This window comes from Ahaetulla prasina, chromosome 4 (assembly GCF_028640845.1).
Source record: "Ahaetulla prasina isolate Xishuangbanna chromosome 4, ASM2864084v1, whole genome shotgun sequence".
Taxonomy (NCBI): domain Eukaryota; kingdom Metazoa; phylum Chordata; class Lepidosauria; order Squamata; family Colubridae; genus Ahaetulla; species Ahaetulla prasina.
The window spans coordinates 136,733,349-136,754,591 of record NC_080542.1 but is presented as its reverse complement, the minus strand read 5'-3'; the positions used below and the strand labels follow the sequence as shown (position 1 = coordinate 136,754,591).

General features: G+C 39.2%; 1 protein-coding gene across 2 annotated transcripts in view; it reads right to left on the bottom strand.

Annotated features, from left to right (window-relative positions):
- The window catches only part of ESYT2 (extended synaptotagmin 2), an 82,265-nt gene that overhangs the window by 39,628 nt on the left and 21,394 nt on the right, over positions 1-21,243 (bottom strand). For both annotated transcript variants that reach the window (XM_058179752.1, XM_058179753.1), the window contains exons 2-6: positions 10,235-10,276; positions 9,047-9,181; positions 7,289-7,365; positions 2,097-2,169; positions 1,600-1,689 (exon numbers count right to left, since the gene is read on the bottom strand). In XM_058179752.1, the coding sequence (XP_058035735.1) occupies positions 1,600-1,689; positions 2,097-2,169; positions 7,289-7,365; positions 9,047-9,181; positions 10,235-10,276 (417 nt within the window). The remainder of the gene's footprint in view (positions 1-1,599; positions 1,690-2,096; positions 2,170-7,288; positions 7,366-9,046; positions 9,182-10,234; positions 10,277-21,243) is intronic.

Genomic DNA, 21,243 nt, shown 5'->3' with positions numbered 1-21,243 from the left:
AATTCAGACAGTGCTACCATATATAGTCATCACAGCCAGCAACAGACACTGACTAGAGAGTGCACTGAATTATTGCCAAATGTTACTTTGGCCTGGAAAATATGAGAAGAAACATTACTAGATTCCAACTAACCCAACATTTCTCCCTCTGGACAAAATAGTAATTTTTCTCTCCTGCTGTAGCCACTGACGATCCAAGTGATAGAAAACAGCTATAATAAAATGTCTGCTTGAAACTCCAGAGACAGGATATATAAGGATTCTATTCTATTAAGTATTTTAGATTATTGTATTATTTTATTGCAAATTATAAATATTTGTTTCATTTTAATAGTACTATACTGAAAAACCTTAGGACTGTGTTCCTGGAAAACTGTAATATTAATATGGAGGCTGTTCTTAAATATTCTGTCTGCAGGTATTACAGCTGCCTTGCCACTTATAAATCTTACTCAGCATGATAGTTATTTAAAAGATATTTTAACAGAATTCTGGTTTATGATTACTGAGTAAACATTTTAATCTATATTTTAAGTCTGCACATTGCCTTAAGCATAGACTTCAACTTGTCAGTGCTCTAATAAGCACACACCAAAAATAATTTACAAATCCCGGATTACAAATTACTGAGAGAGATACAAGACAGATTTCTAGCTTTGGGCACAATACCACAGTTGATGATTGCAAGAGGAACCAAGCACTCGTCAATTATCAACAGTTCTTTAGAATCTTACAATATTATCACTGGCTAGAGCAGACCTCCCTCTCTCGTGGAAGGAGAATCAGAAATTGGCAGATGAACCGAATGTGTTCTATTGTAGGTGTGAGAGGAGACCACTGTCAGCTATCGCTACTCTCTCCATCTCAGATACATGAACAACAGCTAGGTCTCTTAGGCTGACTCCATCCCTCTGGGCCCTGCACCTCTGGTGAGCTCAGAAAAAGATGTGCAAGGTCTATTTCATAAACAAAAAGGTGGAAAAGCACCAAGGCCAGACAGGGTAACTCCCTCTTGCTTAAGAGTCTGATCAACTGCCCCCCATCTTCCTTTTTACTTCAAACACTCTACTGTCCAAGAAACCCTTCATTAAGGAGTTGAATGACTACAGACCAGATATCCAGATCAGACTGACATCCTTAATTATGAAAACCTTCTAAAGATTAGTGCTGGCCCAGCTGAAAGCCATTACAGATCTGCTGCTAGACTCCTAGCAAATTGCCTACAGTGCAAACAGGTCGGCAGATGATGCTGTCAATATGATACTGCACTACGTGTTACACCAACTTGAATCCCCAAAAAACTATGGAAGGATCTTTTCTGTGGATTTCAGCTCAGCCTTCTACACTCTCATTCCTGAAACCCTTCTCTCTAAACTTTTTTCAAGAAGCAACTGGACTTTCTGGTTTTTCTTTGAAGACGTTTTGCTTCTCATTCAAGAAGCTTCTTCTTCAGGTCTGACTGGATGATGGGGAATGGAAGGATTTATACTCCTTGCAGACGGCTGGACATTTGCGTTCTTTTAGCGGGTCATTAAGGTCACCTGGAGGTTTAAAATGTTTTAAAAGGTTTAAAAAAGAAATATAGAAATTTCCACTTACTGGTTTCCTAAGGAAAAATAAAGATAATGCTCCAATTAAGGGTATATCACCAAGCAGAGGTTCTAATATAACTCTCATTGTGCCATGAATCTAAAAGAAAAAAGAAAACAGCCATGACCACAGCACTAAGCCAGTTTGGTGTAGTAGTTAAAGGCATCAGGCTAGAAACTGGGAGATCATGAATTCTATTCTGCCTTACACACAAAACTAGCTGGGTGACCTTGGATTATTCATTCTCAATCCTAGCAAGCAGGTAATGCAAACTACTTCTGAAATCTTTCCAAGAAAACACCAGAACCCAGTCTATGAGGTCACCAGAGTAAAAGGTACATACATGTATACATACACAGCACTAACGATGAATTAAAAATTACTTTAACTATGATATATTATGCATAAAGTTTTTTAGTAAATTTGAACTTGAATAATGTTAAATAGAATAAAACTATACAATTTCAGTTAAACAAGGTATAATAGATAAAAAAAAAGAAATTCACCTGTATACTTTTCACTCCAGCTCTACAGAAGTATCTCTTGATCTCCAAATCAATTTCACAGTTTCCCACAAAACTAAGAAATATCAGAAAACACTGTAATATTGTACAATACATACACTCTATTAATAAATTGCTATTAAAAAACAATTTCAGGACACCAAAAGTTTAAAAATCCATTTTTTTCTCTAAATTATAGCAAGACTGTAATCCACTGAGGCTTGGCTAAAATGTACTTTTAAGTATCTTGCATATGTTATACAACCACCATCATAGCATTTGCTTAATGTTAAAATGTTTAATGTCAATTTTATATATTATTATATACTGATTATATTGCACGCCACCCAGAGCCCCTTTCTAAGAGAGATAGGCGGTTATGAAATAGGAAATTAAATAAATAAATAAATATCACCAAATTAGTGCTGAAAGTTTTAGTAAACCTCAACCTATAACCTACACACACACACACACACACACACACACACACACATACACACTCACACACACATATATATATATATATTTATTTATTTATTTTTCTGAGGTTTTCGCGGGTGTTTGTATGTAGGTCTTTGGTTATTCGGGTTTTCTCCCGCGTAAAATTGGAAGTGTCTTGGCGACGTTTCGACGAAGTCTCATTCGTCATCTTCAGGCTTCAGCTTCGTGCTTCTGGGAGCAATGTGTGATTGCAGCTGTTTCTTCCTTTTTAACTGCTAGTGGCAATTGCTCCCAGAAGCACGAAGCTGAAGCCTGAAGATGACGAATGAGACTTCGTCGAAACGTCGCCAAGACACTTCCAATTTTACACGGGAGAAAACCCGAACAACCATATATATATATATATATATATATATATATATTCCTTTCTTATAAATTACTTGTCACTGTATATTGCACATGATTTTTTTTATTTCCTGCTTTATTTCCTTTTAATTTAATACTGTGCTAGTTTAGATTATACATCTAACAAAATAAACAAGACAAAAAGGGAAAAGACTAGTTGATTGTACCCAAACAATGAATGAATGACCTTCAGGTCTATATGGATTGGCTTAAGTCTTTGCCACACAGCTTACATGAAATATGATCTACTATTTGGACACAGACTGCAGCAGAACACTTTATCCGCTGAGTGCATAATGGCTGTGAACTATTTACAGCTAAATCAATCTGCAGATCCAAGACGTGACTACAGACCCGTTACATACTTAGCCCCACTGCTTGCCTTTTATTTCATTAATATTCTTACAATTTACAAAGTGATGGTTTTCCATACTGTGCAATAGAGGAGAAGCAAAACAGCTTTACCTTCAATATTAACAAACAAGAATACAATTACATTATCCACTAAACTTTAAGCTCTTCATCACGAGTAGCATCAAGAGTATTTGCTCATTCAGAATGCAAAGCTGATACAGTCACTTGGCCAAAAAAAGAACAAAATGGGGAAGTACTAGAGTAGTTAAAATTAGATTTATTCTTTCATCAGACCATGCATCACTCTTAAATGACATGGTGTTGTAGTACCATGCTTTTAGCATCCTTGTGTTGTGGGCTATTGACCAAAGGCTCCTCCAGCAGCTGAATCACATGAGGAGGAAGCGTGGGAATCAGGATCAGCAAAAGGCAACCTGGGAACTCCGAGGGGGAAGAGGGAATGGAGCTGTCAGAGAGAGAGAGACAGAGGCGCAGCTCCCAGATCTGGACCCACAGCTGAGTCCAGTGCCGAATGCGCATTTGCACAGAAGGCAGAGGAGAGCAGTGGAAATCTATGGGCTGATCCTTGGGACAGAAGAACCTCCGCTGCTAGCGAAGCCCCACCCTAGCTCTGAGGATAAAAGTCAGGGAGCAGAGATGAATAGATGTGGCAGACAACTAATCATCTCCCTGCCGGACAGACTTGTTAGCCTGCGGCTAGAGAGAAACTTTTTACCAGGGCTGCTGGCACTCCTAATAAAGGAATCATTAATATAATAACTTCAGAGGGTTTGTCATGTTTTGGGAACTGGGTCAGAACACCTAGAAGTCTAGCAGCAAATAATACAAACCTCCACACCTGCAAGAAATCTAGAGATCTATTTTGCCCCAACAGCACCTTCCCTGACAAATATAACACACTATATTAGGGGCCCGTTTTTACACTGATAATTATGCCAGCTCCCACAATGCTCCTCTGGATTCCATATATACAAACCCAGTCCCACCAATTAATGGACATATCAGGACTCAACAAGGCTCAAAACAAGGGCAAAATAATATTAGACTATTTCAATACCCACAACAGACCCTAAAGAAGAGGTGGGTTTCAGCAGGTTCTAACCAGTTCCAGAGAACTGGTAGCAGAAATTCTGAGTAGTTCAGAGAACCGGTAATAAAAATTCTGACTGGCCCTGCCCCAATCTATTCTCTGCCTCCAGAGTCCCAGCTGATTGGGAAGAAATGGGGATTTTGCAGAACCTTCCAGCAGATTGGGGTGGGAATGGAGATTTTACAGTATCCTTCGCCTGCCATGCCCACCAAGCCAAGCTATCCCCACCAAACCACACCCACAGAACCGGTAGTAAAAAATTTTGAAACCCTCCACTGACCTAAAGTATCTATTCAGAAAAATTGTAACTTTAATCTAAGATAGAGTGAGAAATTATTGAACTCGTATCAGTTATCAGTAATGCTTAATGTTTTTAATATTTGTTAATGATAGTAGCTTTAGATAGTTATTATTTGAGTTTCCTTTTAAAAGGCTGCCCAGAGTCACTTGCTTGTAAGAAGAATGACTCTATAACTGGATGGATGGATGGACAGACAGACAGACAGACGGACAGATAGATAAAAAGCTTTCAGGCAATCTCAGAAGGTGCCATCAAACATAATAGTCTTTAACACATTAGAACAATTAATTGATAAGATGCTTATAAATCCAATTCACATACAAACTGTGTAACCCCCTCCTTTCAACTTCTGCCTTTATTCTATAGCAGTCTAGTCCCTTTATGTATCTGTTGAAAGTAATTCATGAAAGCTTATGCTTTCTAATAAAAGTTAATAAAAGGAGCTACTTGCATATAATTTTGCCACAACAGACTTCCTCCTTCAAAGTTAGTAACATGCGATTTATAATTTGAAGAAGTTTCTAAAAACTAATTTAAATACGCCAATAACATGGAAGATGGCCTTTTTTTGACATCGCCCCCCCACCCGGGAGTACCTCCAGAAGTGACCCCCCCCCTTTCCTGGCCTTCTAAAAAGAGGTTAAACATGGCTCTGTGGCCTTACATAAGGTGCCCAAAGGAACACACAGTTGTGGGGTTGGCTGGTGCCATGAAAGCCTACCCTTTGGCTTTGTCAACTAATTTTAAATTTTCATAATTTTATAACTATTAAAATTTCAACTCTAAAATGTTAACATTTTAATTTTTATATACTATTTCAAATTTTGATATTGTATTATACATGCCCCAAGTCCCACTTTGAGAGAGATGGGCAGTCCAGAAATGTGAAATATAAATAAACAAAACATCTTCACTTTTATTACATGGCATTTAATAGTTTAGATAGGTAAAATCAAAAGAAAAAAGAAAAGGGCACAAAAACTAAGTATTTCTTTTCAGATTTGCTAATTAAGGTAAGGTAAAGGTTCTCCTCGCACATATGTGCTAGTCGTTCCTGACTCTAGGGGGCGGTGCTCATCTCCATTTCAAAGCCAAAGAGCCAGCACAATCCGAAGACGTCTCCGTGGTCATGTGGCCAGCATGACTCAATGCCAAAGGTGCACAGAACACTCTTACCTTCCCACCAAATGTGGTCCCTATTTTTCAAAAATTGCTTTTTCGAAAGCATTTTTTACATGCTTTTAAACTGCTAGGTTGGCAGAAGCTGGGACGAGTAATGGGAACTCACCCCGTTACACGGCACTAGGGATTCGAACCGCTGAACTGCCGACCTTTCGATCGACAAGCTTAGCATCTTACCCACTAAGCCACTGCATCCCATTATTTGCTAATTACAACATTTTAAAACTTATTTTTAAAATGTGGGATTTCCATTTAATGGAACTCAACAAGAGAGTCCAGTTGCCTTTTGGAAAAAGCACCTTTGGGATAACCATGACTTGGATGGTTGAGAATCTCCAGAGATACTTAATAGAAAAGACTGTCTATAATCATTTACTTTAAATGTTATTTTTTCATTCTTAACTGCTAAAAATTGCCTAGACTGTAGCAAATTATAAATGGAGTAAATACGTTTTTTAGGTCCATAATTAATAGAAAGAAAAAAGCTAGTTTCCAAACATACTATCTTATCTCTCTCTCTCTCTCTTTGTAGACATCTGGAATTTATTTATTTTATTTTATTTATTTATTTAGATTTTTATATAAGCAATATTTGGAAACAAGCCTGGTTTTTTCCCCTGATTTTTATAGCAATGACAGAAAATGGACTTAGACTAAAGGTAAAGGTAAAGGTTCCCTTCGCACATACATGCTAGTCGTTGCCAACTCTAGGGGGCAGTGCTCATCTCTGTTTCAAAGCCGAAGAGCCAGCATTGTCTGAAGACGTCTCCGTGGTCATGTGGCCGGTATGGCTCAACGGCAAAGGCGCACGGAACGCTGTTACCTTCCCACCAAAGATGGTCCCTATTTTTTCTACATGCATTTTTAGGTGCTTTCGAAACTGCTAGGTTGGCAGAACTGGGACAAGTAATGGGAGCTCACCCCGTTACACGGCAGCACTAGGGATTCGAACCACTGAGCTGCCGACCTTTCGATCGACAAGCTCAACGTCCTAGCCCCTGAGCCACCGTGTCCCTAAACTTAGACTAAATTTCCACAATTAATATATTTTTCCTTGCTGCTTTTATTAGTGCCATTAATGAAAAAGCTGGAGACATACAATTGACACCCATATTATTGCTATGCAACGTAAGAAGTTATCCTGCTTTTCAAGAAATCCCTTCTAAGTTTTATTCTGCCGTCATACTATAGAACAGTGGTATGTCATTTTTGCTAGCTTAATTTTTGTGCAGCAATGCTTAGGGTTGCATAATGGTCCCATTAACACATATGGATTTCTTTGTTTTTATATCAAGCTAAAAGGCATTTCTTTCTCTGAGAAGCAAGCACTGCAACATTTTTGCAATGAAGAACATTTTCAGGAATTTAAGACACAATATATGCTTACTAAAACAGGATTACCTGATTTGTAGATCCAAAATGATCTGCCTTTTATCCACATTTTCAGTATACACTTTCACACCATTAATCCTAATGGGCTGAAATAAAAATTTCCAATTTAATAGATCAATAGGTCTTTAAGAATGGTGCTTAAATGTAAAACACTTTCACTTTATTTAAAATGTTATATTATGTAAAAACAGATCCAGATGCTTACAGAGCTGATAATGTCAGATTGAAAGGATTATTATTCTGAACTATAAAGAATACAAAAAAAGGCAACTCCCTGGACAAGCACTGCTCAATAGCAATAGCCTCAGAGAAAATCAGAGAAAAAAGAAATTCTTAGTTCAAAGCTTGCAGTTTAATTGAGTCTTTTCACCATTAAGAGAATGACTTGAATTTAGAAAATGCTATAACAACATTAAGCTTGCATGGTTCGATGAGAAAGCACCTATGGAAATAATTTGCCCAGCTCTGAATTTTTTGAAAATTAGTATGAACTGCAAAAACAATCCCATCCTGCACATGTATCCCTGTAACTTATTCTTAATAAAAGTGCATAGTTTCTAGTCACCATTGATAAATACACACACCCATATACACAAAGACACCATGATATGCAGAGCCAGGCACCCATTGCTTCAGATTCTTAAATCAACAGAGCTGAGTTGAGCAAACAAAATCTGCTCTCAGCAGAAGCTTTAGTGATTATGTGCCTGCCCTCTGAACAAGATTTTCCAAAGGAGAATGGAGCAACATTTATTCAGTATATATATTTAGACTGCAAGCATTGATGTTCGAAAACCTAAATAATCTTGTAATATGAGAAGTTTACATTTTGAAGCATAAATACTACTTTTATCACCATAGCAATCAAACAATTGATACAATACAGTATCTGCTTGATAGGAAGTATATCAACCTACTCCACCCCACCCAACCCAGCCCAAATAGTTATGCAAAATTTACTGAAACTCAAAACAAACCAAGATAGATACTTAATGTAGATATAAAGTAAGAGACACAATGTAATCTGGTTCTCTCTTAGGCACGTCTGTGTGCACACATACACACACACACTGGTGTATATTGTAAGTGATACTGAGACTATGAATCAATATTATAGGTAGTCCTCACTTATGACCTAAGATTTCTGTTGCTAAGTGAGACATTTGTTCAGTTTTGCCCCTTTTTATGACCTTTCTTGCCACAATTAAGTGTTCTTGCCTGCAGTTGTTAAATTAGTAAACACTGTTATTGAGACGCTGCTTCTCAGAAGGTTACAAAAGGTTATCACATGACCCCTGGGACACTGTAAGTGTCATAAATACATGCCAGTTACCTGGTGATCTAATTTTGATCATGTGACCATGGGGATTCTGCAATCGTTTTAAATGTGAAAAATGGTCATAAGTCACTTTTTTCAGTGCTGCTGTAACTTCTAACAGTCATTAAATAAATTTATGTTGTAAGTCGAGAATTACATATACAGGACTCCTGTAAACAGTAGCATTCACTAACCTGAACTGCAATTCAAATAATCTGAAACAAGATTTTGGAACTAAAATTTTGGAACTAATATTCTTCCATCAATGATAAACACATTCAGAGAAACAAGCTCAGGGAATTTTCATTTTTTTTCAGGGTGTCAAATTTTTGCTTTTCAGTTGCTTTTGGAACAAATCTGCTTCCCTGTTTAATGACTTAATGTTAAATAAAATCATCAGTATAATATCTGATGATTCAATTTAGCTTCCAATTCAAAAAAAACCATACCTGATGCCCTATATCAATTTTTGTGAAACTGAAAGTACTCAAATGGCTGTTCGCTCCTTTCACTGCAGGCTCTATTGTTTCACGGAAGAGCTTCTCGATAAATTGGCAAATGAAAGGCCACATGTGTTTCACTGTCTGCAAAAGGAAAAGAGACCACTAAGTTTTCAATGTTAATCCATGATCATGCTATTAACCCCATTTCATTAAAAATGTGAATTTCTGTATTGTTAGCCATTTATATCACTTTACCTTTGCAGCCCCTTAAATTTTTGTGGCCTCTTAATGCTACTTCATTACCACATAGTGTTTTACTGTATATACTCATCTGAAGTGGGATGAATGGCATGTAAATTTAATAAATGATAAAATTTATGATTGTGTAAAGATAATCTCAGTATGACTGTGGTGAGAGTGTCTACAGTAATAGACAGATTACCACCCTGGGTTCTTTAGAAAAAGCTTGTAAATATTTCAATAATGGTTATTCTCAAAATTTGCCAGATGTTCTCCATATTCTCTTCTGTCAGCTGAGGTAATTTTTAAATCTCTAGCTGGACTTCACTATATTTTATTCTGCTTTATGCTTGAGAAAACAAGTATACTGGAGGAAAATTCTTAACTGAATATTGATTTACATTTACATCCAATCACAATAAAATAAAAGGGACAATAAGCAGTCCAAATATTAAGTGAATTCAAGTGCACAGGACATGTTATGTTCTATTTCCATATCATTTTCTATTATACAACAGTATTTGGCTTGCTGAGTGTCCCCACACTTGAAGCTAACACATTATTTTGCAAATCTTGAGTTGCCCTAATCAAAATACCGCCTTATTAATTTTATATTTGTCCTGTCTAATTATCCTTTTAAATAAATAAACTGGTGTAGTTATTAAGGGTTAACAGCAACTTGATGCCACATAATCAAACAATCTTTTTTTTCTTTTAAAATCCAACTAGCATTTAAAAGCTAGCGAACATTATATTACAACTATAATTTCAGAAAGATGAACTTTTTTGTATTTTGTACAACTAATTTTCAAGCCCAACAAAACAGACTTTGGATCTTTTAGAAAATCCAAAACAGTATAATAAAAAGCACATCAAGTAAGAATTCTATTTTGTGACAAAGGCAACATTGTATACTTTTACAAAGTCTTCTAAACAATAAAAATGTCAGTTTACCTTATTTAGCCACTCTGCTCTTTCAGTATCTGGAAAGTGGACCTGGCGTTAAAAACAAAAGTTACAAATTAAGAAAAAAAACTTTGAAAAGGAAATCACAATGACCAGGAAACAAAATGGAGGAATTTGAAAATAGGAAATGGCTTCAAATATATTAAAAGCCACTGATTATAATTCTCCCATCTAGCAGTGGCTGAATGGAAGATATGGCCTGGTAATTCTGAATAAATAAGATGAATCTGATTTTAGCATTAATTTATATATACAGAAGACATAATTCAGCTGCTAAACCAGTGCTTCTCAAACCATAATCTAAACTATGTAAGCCTTTCCCCCCAAGAATAAAACTAATAATTCCATAGGTGCTAGGGGTGGGTAAGAAATAAAGATGCTATTTTAATAATTAGCTTTTAATCTATACAGTATATTGCAGAGACTCACAAACACAAACTTGCCTGCCCAAGCCTACTTAAGATAGATCAGTAAACCTGAATCTAGTTTGAAAACGCTTTACTGAAGTATTGACTTGATTTATTGAAAAGGTATTTTCATTGCTATAGTTGGTTCATGCAGGAAGACCTGGATTCATTTTCAAATTTTGCCTCTTTCTTAAATTTATGTAATTTTATATTACTGGTAGTCCTCTACTCACAACAATTGGGACCAGAATTTCTGTTGCTAAGCAAGATGATTGTTAAGTGAGTTATGCCCCATTTTATGACCTCTTTTTGCCACAGCTGTAAAGTGAATCATTACAGTTAATGAATCACACTATTGGTAAGCGAATTCAGCTTTTCCCCATTGGCTTTGCTTGTCAAAAGTCATATGACTAAATGGTGATCATATCACTTCAGGATGCTGTAAATATATGCCAGTGGCTAAGCACCTGAATTTTGATCGTGTGACAGTGGGGATAAAAGTGTGAGGACCAGTTACAATTTCAAATGGTCACTAAATGAATGATTGTTAAATTGAGAGCTACCTTTGTATATCCTCAGAAAAATTATGGAAAGTTTGACCAGTGATCTTCTAAGTATTACATCTTCAAACGATATAAAAGCATAATGTATAATATGCTAACCACAATATTTTGATACTCTTGTCACAGGAAATTATGATTTGCTAACCATAAAGAAAGGCATCTGGATGAGTGAGAAAGGGCGTTGGTCCTACTGTGAACGCACCTTGTCCCATAATGCGGAATGGGCCAGAAGTGAGTTGCTACAGTGGAATCTGCCCCGAAACTGGGTTGAAATTGTTGGCCACGCCTCCTCTTGTGACCGTTGGCCCCAGTTTTCGACGAAGATAGCCTGAAAGTGAAACTCAGCCAAAGGTTAGTAAGGACCGGCTCCAGGCCCCTTAGGCTGGGTGGGGCTGGCCCATTCCGCATTATTGGAGAAGGTACGTTCACGGTAGGACCAAAGCCCTTTCTCCCAACAGAATGCGGAATGGGCCAGAAGTGGGACATACCAAAGTTTGGCTGTCCTAAGGGTGGGATGCCGTGGGGACTGGAGATGAAGCCCCCAGAGCCAGATGAACCTGTTGAAGGACCTTCCTGCCAAACAAAGTTTCCTCAGAAGCATATACGTCCAATTTAAAATGCCTTATAAAAGGCGAAGGAGAAGTCCAGGTGCCAGCCTGCAAATTTCCTGGAGACAGGCTTGCATGCCCCATGCAGGGGTGGTAGCTGCACCTCATGTCGAATGCACAGTAATGCGCTTGGGAACAGGCAATGCCTGAATTTTATAAGCCCGGACAATACGCGCCCTGATCCAGCAACCGACAGCTGAAGGGGACACGTTAGTGTCCAATTAAGTCATCTGGAATGAAACAAAGAGTGCCTCAGACTTCCTGGTGGGTGCAGTGAGCTTTATATAAATTTTGAGGGCCCGTTGAACATCCAAGGTGTGCCATGCTTTCTCCAAGGCATGGGAAGGCCAAGGACAGAAGTTAGGCAATATGACCTCCTGGGTTCTGTGGAACAAGAAGTTCACCTTGGGACTGAATGAGGGGTCAAGTCGCAGGATGACTTTGTCTGAATGGAAGATACACAGGTCGGTCCACACAGAGAGGAACGCCAGTTCAGAAATGCGCCATGCCGATGTGATGGCCACCAGAAATGCCACCTTAAGGATGAGAAATCTGAGGCTTGCCATGTGCAAGGGCTCAAAGGGTGGTAAAGTCAGTGCCTTTAACACTCTAGGTAAGTCCCAGATAGGATATCTGTGAACAACCCGAGGGCAGATGTTACTTGCCCCACGCAGGAATCTGCGAATGACTGGGTGGTGCGCCAGCAGCTGTCTGTCCTTGACAAGACAGTGGAAAGGGCCACCACTTGTCTTCCGACGGTGTTGTGGGCCAGCGCCTTGTCGAGTCTATCCTGGAGGAAATCAAGGACCTGTGAAGTAGAAGCTGAGACAGGATTAATGTGGTGCTGGGCGCACCAGGTAACAAATACCTTCCAAGTCGAATTGTAGATCCTGATGGTGGACTGCTTCCTATCCACCTGAATGGTCCGGATAACCTTGTCAGAGTAATTTTCCGTCCTCAAGGACCCTCTCCGGATGGAGCAGGACCTCCTGCTGAGAGAGATCTTCTCTGGAGGAATCCTCCAAGGCCTCGATGCGGATAAATTGAGTCAATCCATGAACCACGGCCTCCGTGGCCAGTAAGGAGGCACCAGAATGACTTCTGTGCCTTCTGCGATGATCTTGCGAATCACCCCTGGTATCGGGGGAGAGGTGGAAAGGCATAAGGGAAGCTGGAGGGCCAGGGGCAGCAGAGGGCATTGGTCCCTTCCGCCCCCTGGATCAGAAACCTCATGATGTAACGAGGTAGCTGTGCATTCAGGCGTGAGGCAAACAGGTCCACCAGTGGTGTCCCGAATCAGAAGCAGATCTGCAGAAAGATGTCAGGGTGGAGACGTCATTTGGCATTGTTCACTGTGGTCCTGCTCAGGAAGTCTGCCTGAGCATTTGCCTCGCTGGTGATGTGCTCCACCTTGAGAGAGCGTAGACTGATCTCTGCCCACCTGCCCAGCTTGAGGGCCTCTTTCATGAGAGTCCGTGAGCGGGTACCGCCCTGGTGGTTGACGTGTGCCTTTGCGGCAACATTGTCTGTCAGTATGAGCACGTGATGTCCTTGGACGGAGCTGTGAAAGTGCCTCAGAGGCAGATGGATCGCTCTCACCTTCAACCAGTTTATGTTGTTGCTAGGTCCTGTGGGGACCAGCGGCCTTGAGCCACTTGGGAGTTGAGGTGGGCTCCCTTATACACTGGCATCCGATGTCAGAACTATCCTCTAAGGCTCTTATATGGGAGAGCCTCTTGTCGAGAGCTGGTGACTCCCACCAGTGGAGGGACCGTCTCACTGCAAGGGGAACTCTGACCTTTGTCCGAGAATTGGCAGTGCCCACCTGTTGATACGGTAGCAGGCGCCATTGAAGGTTTCGAGCATGTAGCCGAGCCCATGGGACTATTTGTATGCAAGATATCATCTTGCCTAGTAGTTCGGACAGTGTGCCCAAGGGAACCTTGGTGTGTTGTTGAATCTGAACTACTAACGCCCGCAGGCTGTCCCTCCTTTCTTGGGATAGGAAGACCTGCCCCAGGGTGGAATCTATGATGGCTCCGAGGTAGTTCAATCTGGTTACTGGTGTCAGATGACTCTTTGGGTAATTCAACAGAAACCCATGGTCCTGTAAGGTTTATATTGTCAAGTCTAGGTGTTCTGTCACCTTTCGGAGAGAGGAGGCCTGAATCAATGTTGTCTAGATAAGCCTGCAGCCTCACCCTGGATAGTCGCAGGTGGGCTGCTAGGACTGCTAATATCTTCGTGAAGCAGCGTGGGGCCGATGCCAGGTCGAAGGGCAGGGCACAGTATTGAAGGTGGTGACCCGCATAGCAAAATCTTAGGAACCTCTGATGATCTGGTAAGATCCTGATGTAGAGGTACGCTTCCGACAGGTCTATTGAGGCCATGAAATCTCCAGGGCGAATCTCTTGTAGAATTGAGAGAAGGGAAGACATTTTGAACCTCCTGTAGACCAAGTGGTTGATGAGGGACCTTAAGTCCAGAATTGCCCTCCAGTCCACCGAGTGCTTCGGTACAACAAACAGAATGGAATAAAACCCGTCTCCATTGCTTTGGTGGAACCAGTTCTACTGCTTTTATATCTAGGAGGTATTGAACCGCATGCTCCATCAGTCCCGCCTTAGGCAGTCGTTGGAGACAGGGCATTGTAGGAAGCGATTGCGTGGGCTGGAGAGGAACTCCAGTGACAGTCCATGCCGGATGGTTGCGAGGACCCAACTGTCTGTAGTTATGTTTTCTCACTGGTCTACATACAGGCTCAACCTTCCTCCTATTGGAGGGATGGGGGGGCGAGTCATTTTTGTCTGCGGAACTGGCGGTTGCCATCCACGAAAGGGGCATTTTTGATTGCTAAGTTGATGTGATCAGCTCCATGGCTTAGGACCGGGCTATTTACGAGACCGCCTTCTGCCACCGATAGCCTCCCAACGACCTGTGCGCTCCCACAGAGTGGGCCTGCTCCGGGTGCCATCAGCCAAACAGTGTCGGCTGGTGGCCCCCAGGGGGAGAGCCTTCTCTGTGGCAGCACCGACCCTATGGAACGAGTTACCTCTGGGGCTACGCCAGCTCCCCGACCTCTGAACCTTCAAGCAGGAACTGAAGACTCTATTATTCAATCGGGCGGGTCTAGCCTAAGTGTTTTTAACTTAATTTTATGTATTAATTTATTTATAATTTTAAATTTTAAGGGTTTTATATCAGTCTATGACCGTTTTAGTTAATTAGGCCTGTTAAATATTTCATTTTAAATGCATTTTAAATCTGGGATTTATATTGTGTATTTATGTGTTTTAAATAAGGCTGTACACCACCCTGAGTCCTTCGGGAGAAGGGCGGTATAGAAATTTAATAAATAAATAAATAAATGAAAGGATGCCTTGTCAGGTTGACGCCCCGCTCCCTGCCAAGAAAATAGTATGTGTACACCTATATAGTTTCCAGAATTAAGATAGAAGTTTGTTTTTTTTTTGAAGGATTGAATGAAAGAACCATTATATAAATATATTATATTTGATTAAAAATGCTTACCTAAAATTATTTAGTGTGTTAGTTAAAGAACTGTAAACATAGGTAATCCTTGATTTACAACCAAAATTGAACCCAAAATTTCTGTTGCTAAACGAGACAGTTTGCCTCTGTTTACAACCTTAAGTTTACAACCTTAAGTGAATCACTGCAATTGTTAAGTTAGTAACCAGGCTGTTAAGTGAATCTGGCTTCCACACTGACTTTGCTTTGAAGCCTTGAAGATTGCAAAAGGGGAATCACGTGACCCCAGGAGAATGCAACCGTCCTAAATATGAATCAGTTGGGAAATATTCAAAATTTGATCCCGTGATCAGGGGGGGATACTGCAATGGTCATAAGTGTGAAAAACAGTCATAAAGCCACTTTTTTAGTGCCGTTGTAATTTTGAATGGTCACTAAACGAATGTTTTTAAGTCAAGGACTACCTGTAATTGGGGAGCCATATCTTAACCTTTCCCTCCTGATCCGTATTCCCATCCCAATGGCTGAAGCATTTACCCCTAGCTAAAAACTACTGTACACCAGCAATACCCTTAAGCTATACCTAACCAGCCTTAAAGCTGAACTAACCGGTTCAGATCCTTCAGCTAATAGTTTACCAGCATTCTGGAGATGAACTTTTATGAGTTAATTGACACTCAGTAATGGCATTTTTATTGATGCTTCTAGTTCACTGCAGGGAGGGGGGAAAACCATAAAAACTGATGATTGACCCACAATAAGAGAGTTTTAAAATGACTTGCATATAGATTTTTTTGTTTTGTTCAAACTTGCAAAACCCTGGCTAAAAGGGTTAGTGGTTATTTTTAATGTGCTTAAGTACATGAGAACTATCAATAATATATATTGGACTCTTCTAAGTATTATTATACAATATTTTATTTATAGAGAATTCAAGTACAAGCGTCAGTCAAATCTGATGCACCCGGCAGCTATAAGCAATGTTTCCATACAACTTACATTCAGATCTATTCACTCCAGTCCAGGAAAATTAAAACTTCTTTTTTTAGTCCAAATAAACTTATGTTTTGGCATCTCATTGCCAAATGAAATGAGTAAGTTCTATATTGTAAGATTATAAGCACCCATGAAACAACTGAGAGATATATAGAAACCCTCAAGTAACAACAGACATGTTCTACAATGTATAGTCATTTCTTCTACCTAAATGTAACAACTGTGACAGGTCAAACTGACCTTGAGTTTGCAGTTGGCATAGTAAAAACCAAACATGCATTTTCACTCTTTCAAGATTTAACACATTTAAGAAAGTCTCTACTCAGAAGTCAACAAAAACAATTTCCTTAAATACCACAGTTGAATTTATTAAAAAGTGGTTTTAAAGAAAAGGATTCTTTTAAGTGTTTTTTAAAGGAAGTTTTGTAATAGCATCATTTCTCTGCCTCGTCTTCCTGGTTAATACTTTTCCATCAACATTCAAAACCATTTTTTATTACAAAGCACCATTTAGCACCATCTTAGCAGGAGTTAAAATATTTTAATAGTCAAATGTTTTACAACTGAGTTATGCAGATCACATGGTTTATTCATTTATTTCCCTACTGCTGCCTCATATGATTACTCTAGGTCACGAATGTCAAACTCGCGGCATCACATTGCCGTCACATGTACCGTGATGTTTTATCCCTTCGTGGAGCTGGGGTGGGCGTGGGCTGCACATTGATACCCCTGTTCTAGGTAGCTCACAACAATCTATAAAAAACCTAGTTAAGAACAAGACCATCCTTCCTTTTCAACCTATACCCCATGCCAGACCAATCTTCCTTCTAGCTCACTCAACCTCCATTCTAGCCCAATGCTTGAGCAAACAGCCAGGTCTTTACAGCCCCCTGGAAAGCTAAAAGGGTAAGAGATAGCTCAGATTTCAAGTGGGAGGCTATTTCAAAGGGGTGGGGGCGCAGCCACTGAGAAGGTGTGCCTCCAAGGTCCCCTCAGGTGGTAATATTTAAGGGAGGAGACCAGTAGTGGATTCCACTTACCTTTGCTACCAGTTCAGAACTGGGAGCATGCATGTGCATGTACTTGCTTTTTTCGTGCGCGGCACTTCTGCGCATGCAAAGAACCTTCTGCACTTGTGCAGAGCATTCATGATGACATCTGGGTGGGGGGATGGAGCCTCCTGCCGCCGCCTCTAACGCCTCTGAACTGGGGCAAACTGGTAGAAACCCACCACTGGAAAGACCTAAAGCATGACCACACTAGAACAGGTAGGTGCCTTCAGGGTGAAGTAGTCCCGCAAGGAGCTTCACCTTCCCTCACCCCACCTCAAAAAAGGCTAGTATTTTAAACATCTATTTTTATCAATACATTCTTTGCAATTACGTTTGATCATTTTTTATGCATCCTTGAATTGCATAATAAGATATTTAATTAGCTTCCTCAAGCTTTCTTTTAAGAAGAATCACAGCATAAAATTGAAATTAAAAATTTAATTTGTGTTCTATATTATGCAATTTGTTCTCCAAGTAAACTACAGATTCTCAGTTTGTAATAGATTTCTAGGACAAGCTAGAATAATTATCAAATTGTTCTGGAGAACACTACAATGGAATTAGATAATACTTTATATGATTATGACTTAAGGAGAAAATAGGAAAAAAATCCCTGATTATATTCAATAGAAAAAGAAGTAAATATATTGCATCCTTATAAAAACTATCACCATTATAAGTCACGATTATAAGCCATTTTATTGCCTGAACTTGCTAAAAGTATATTCCATTATACTGCAAGTGAGCCACCACCTTGACCAGTATGTACTTAAATCATTTTAGAAGCCAAACAAATGCAAAGACATATGGTTTAGAGAGAAATTCAGTACCTATTTTATTTCCAAGCATATGGATGGTTTAGCTTTGAAAAAGCCTTCGTCATTAAGCAATAATTAATTCTGAATCCTAGCATGAATGTTAAAGAGATTCATTAAAAAAGAGTATTGATATAACAAAACATTTCAGCAACTAAAACAAGTATTTAAATTAAAGGAAAAAGCAACTGATATTTTCTAAAATCAGGTATAAAGACTGAAAGTAAATAAAAAGGTTATCAATTCATACACCAATGCCTCTTCTGCAGATGTAGAAAGATCTTATTTTTTAGGTCAAATTTGAGAAATCCTATTTATTTCATACAGTACAACACTGCAGCATGTATATGGAAACAAGAGAGTCTGGAAGCAACTGAAATCTACTTTTTAGTTATCGGAAATGTAGACTTCCTATAGATATATTTTCTAGTGCAATAAAAAGGCAAATATTTTGCATTATCCAAGCTTGTTCATCTTTCATTTACTCACAAATGAGACCACAGGGTGACCAAAAATTTGTTTTAAGTTAATTCATGACACTACCATTTGTACAACATAAGAGGAATGTAAGCAAGGAAAATGTCAAGGTTGCTTAGAAGGGGTTCTAGCTAGTGAATGCCACACACTAGCAAGATTTTTATGCACTAGTTCTGTTGAAAGACCAAATTTCTAAAAACCGTTGCTAATCATCCTTATTTATGACCACAGATTTTTGATTAGTGCCACTCTGAAATGAGATTGCAGTATTCATTTTAAATGTACAAAACTTCCTAATGCCATATCACTTTTTGCCTTCACATGACTGCTAGTAGATTCCAAGAATATACAGCAGATCAGACAATACTCCATAACCATCGCCTTTTGCAGCCCACTTTTCTTTTAAAATAAGTAGTAACTTTACAGTAGCTGCCACCATGAAAGACATGCTTACTAAGCACTTCACCAAGATCCTGTGTTTGCATTGCTCTAATAGCTACGGAACAGCTGATCGGCATTCCAATTATTTCTTTGCAGCCCACAAGGATTTTTAATTTATCTATGCGGCCCTTTCTCCTTAAGAATTTTGCAGGCCTGATATACAGGTAGTCCTTGATTTATGACTGACCATTTAGAGAATGTCTGAAGTTATGAAGGGCCATAAAAGGTGCTATTTCAAAGTTCTGATGGCTACCCACCCAGTCATGGATCTGCATTTCGGGTGCTCAGCAACCAGCCCACATTTAGACCACTTTTTGACAAAAAATGCCCCATAGCGAACAATGAATTTGCTTAATGACTGCCACAAAAATGGTCATAAAACCAGATTGATTCCACGGATGACTCGCCTTATGACCACAACCAAAATAGGCAGGCTCCATTATGATCGTAAATCAAAGATTACCTGTAAAAAAGCATGGTTTTTCCAATCCAGATTTTAACTGGAAATAGCAAGGATTAAAGTGGAGCCCTCGAAAATAGATCTTTTATTATTGATTGGAAGGGGGAGGGTGCAATGGCTCAGTGGTTAAACACTTTTGCAGTTTGAGACCTGAACGCCAAACAACGGGGTGGGCTTCCATTACTTGCCCCAGCTGCTGCTCACACAGCAGTTCAAAAGTATGCAAATACAAGTAGACTAATAGGTTCCATTTTGGTGTGGGGGTAACAGTAACAGTATAGCCATGCTGGCATGTGACCATGGAAATAGCTAAGAAATGGAGATGAGCACTGTGCCTTAGAGTGGGGACACAACTGACAGGAAAACTTTAACTTTTTACTATTGATCAGGGCTATTTCTAATTTTACCTAGTCAAAGTGAAACCATGTAAAGCAGGGGTGTCCAAACTTGGTCCCTTTAAGACTTTTGGACTTCAACTCCCAGAGTCCCTCAGCCAGCAAAGCTGGCTGAGGAACTCTGGGAGTTGAAGTCCAAAAGTCTTAAAGGGACCAAGTTTGGACACCCCTGATGTAAAGTAATCTTCAATATGGTTACTTTTTCAAGATTCATTAGAAAAAAAATTCCTAAAAGCAAGTTTACATTCTACATTTTCTATCATAGCAATGCTTATTTTTATGAGCAATATCCTCTTTACATGCATATTTTAGGAATATGTTGCCTAAACTCATCTGTCTCAATCTCTTCACTCAATTAAGGGATTGAGGGATTAAACATTGTTATATTTTAAGGTTATCAGATATTATTTATTTTTATTTATTTTATTTATTTATTTGTCATATTATATATAAGCATAAGCATGAAATAACTATACAATATATAAATATATATATAAGCATGTATGTAATAACTATACAAAATTGGATACAATCAGAGGTAACATTAGGACAGGAACGGTAGGCATGTTGGTGCTCTTATGCATGCCCCTTACAGACCTCTTAGGAATGGGGTGAGGTCAATAGTAGAGTTTTTGGTTAAAGCTTTGGGGATTTTAGGAAGAGACCACAGAGTCTGGTAGTGCATTCCAGGCATTAACAACTGTTTCTGAAGTCATATTTTCTGCAATCAAGATTGGAGCGGTTCACATTAAGCTTAAATCTATTGTGTGCTCGTTTACTGCTGTGATTGAAGCTGAAGTGGTCTTCAACAGGAAGGACGTTGTAATCGATGATTCTATGAGTTAACCTCAGGTCATGTCGAAGGCGGCGGAGTTCTAAATTTTCTAAACCCAGGATTTCAAGTCTGGTGGCGTAAGGTATTATATTAATGTCCGAAATGAGGTATGGGTTCCAGACAGGTGAGCTGTATTCAAGAATTGGTCTAGCAAATGTTTTATATGCTCTGGTTAGTAGTGTAGCGTTTCTGCAGAAGAAGCTACACAAGATTAAGTTTACAACTCTTAAAGCCCTTTTTGTGATGTAGTTGCAGTGGGATTTGGCACTTAGATCATTTGATATGAAAACTCCAAGATCTTTAACGGGGTGGGGGTCATCTATAAGGTAGTGTCTATCAAGTTTGTATTTAGTGTTCAGATTCTTTTTTCCAGTGTGTAAGACAGAGCACTTGTTGGTTCAGATTTGGAGTTGCTGAGTTTTTGACCATTCTGACACAAAGTCAAGGTCTTTT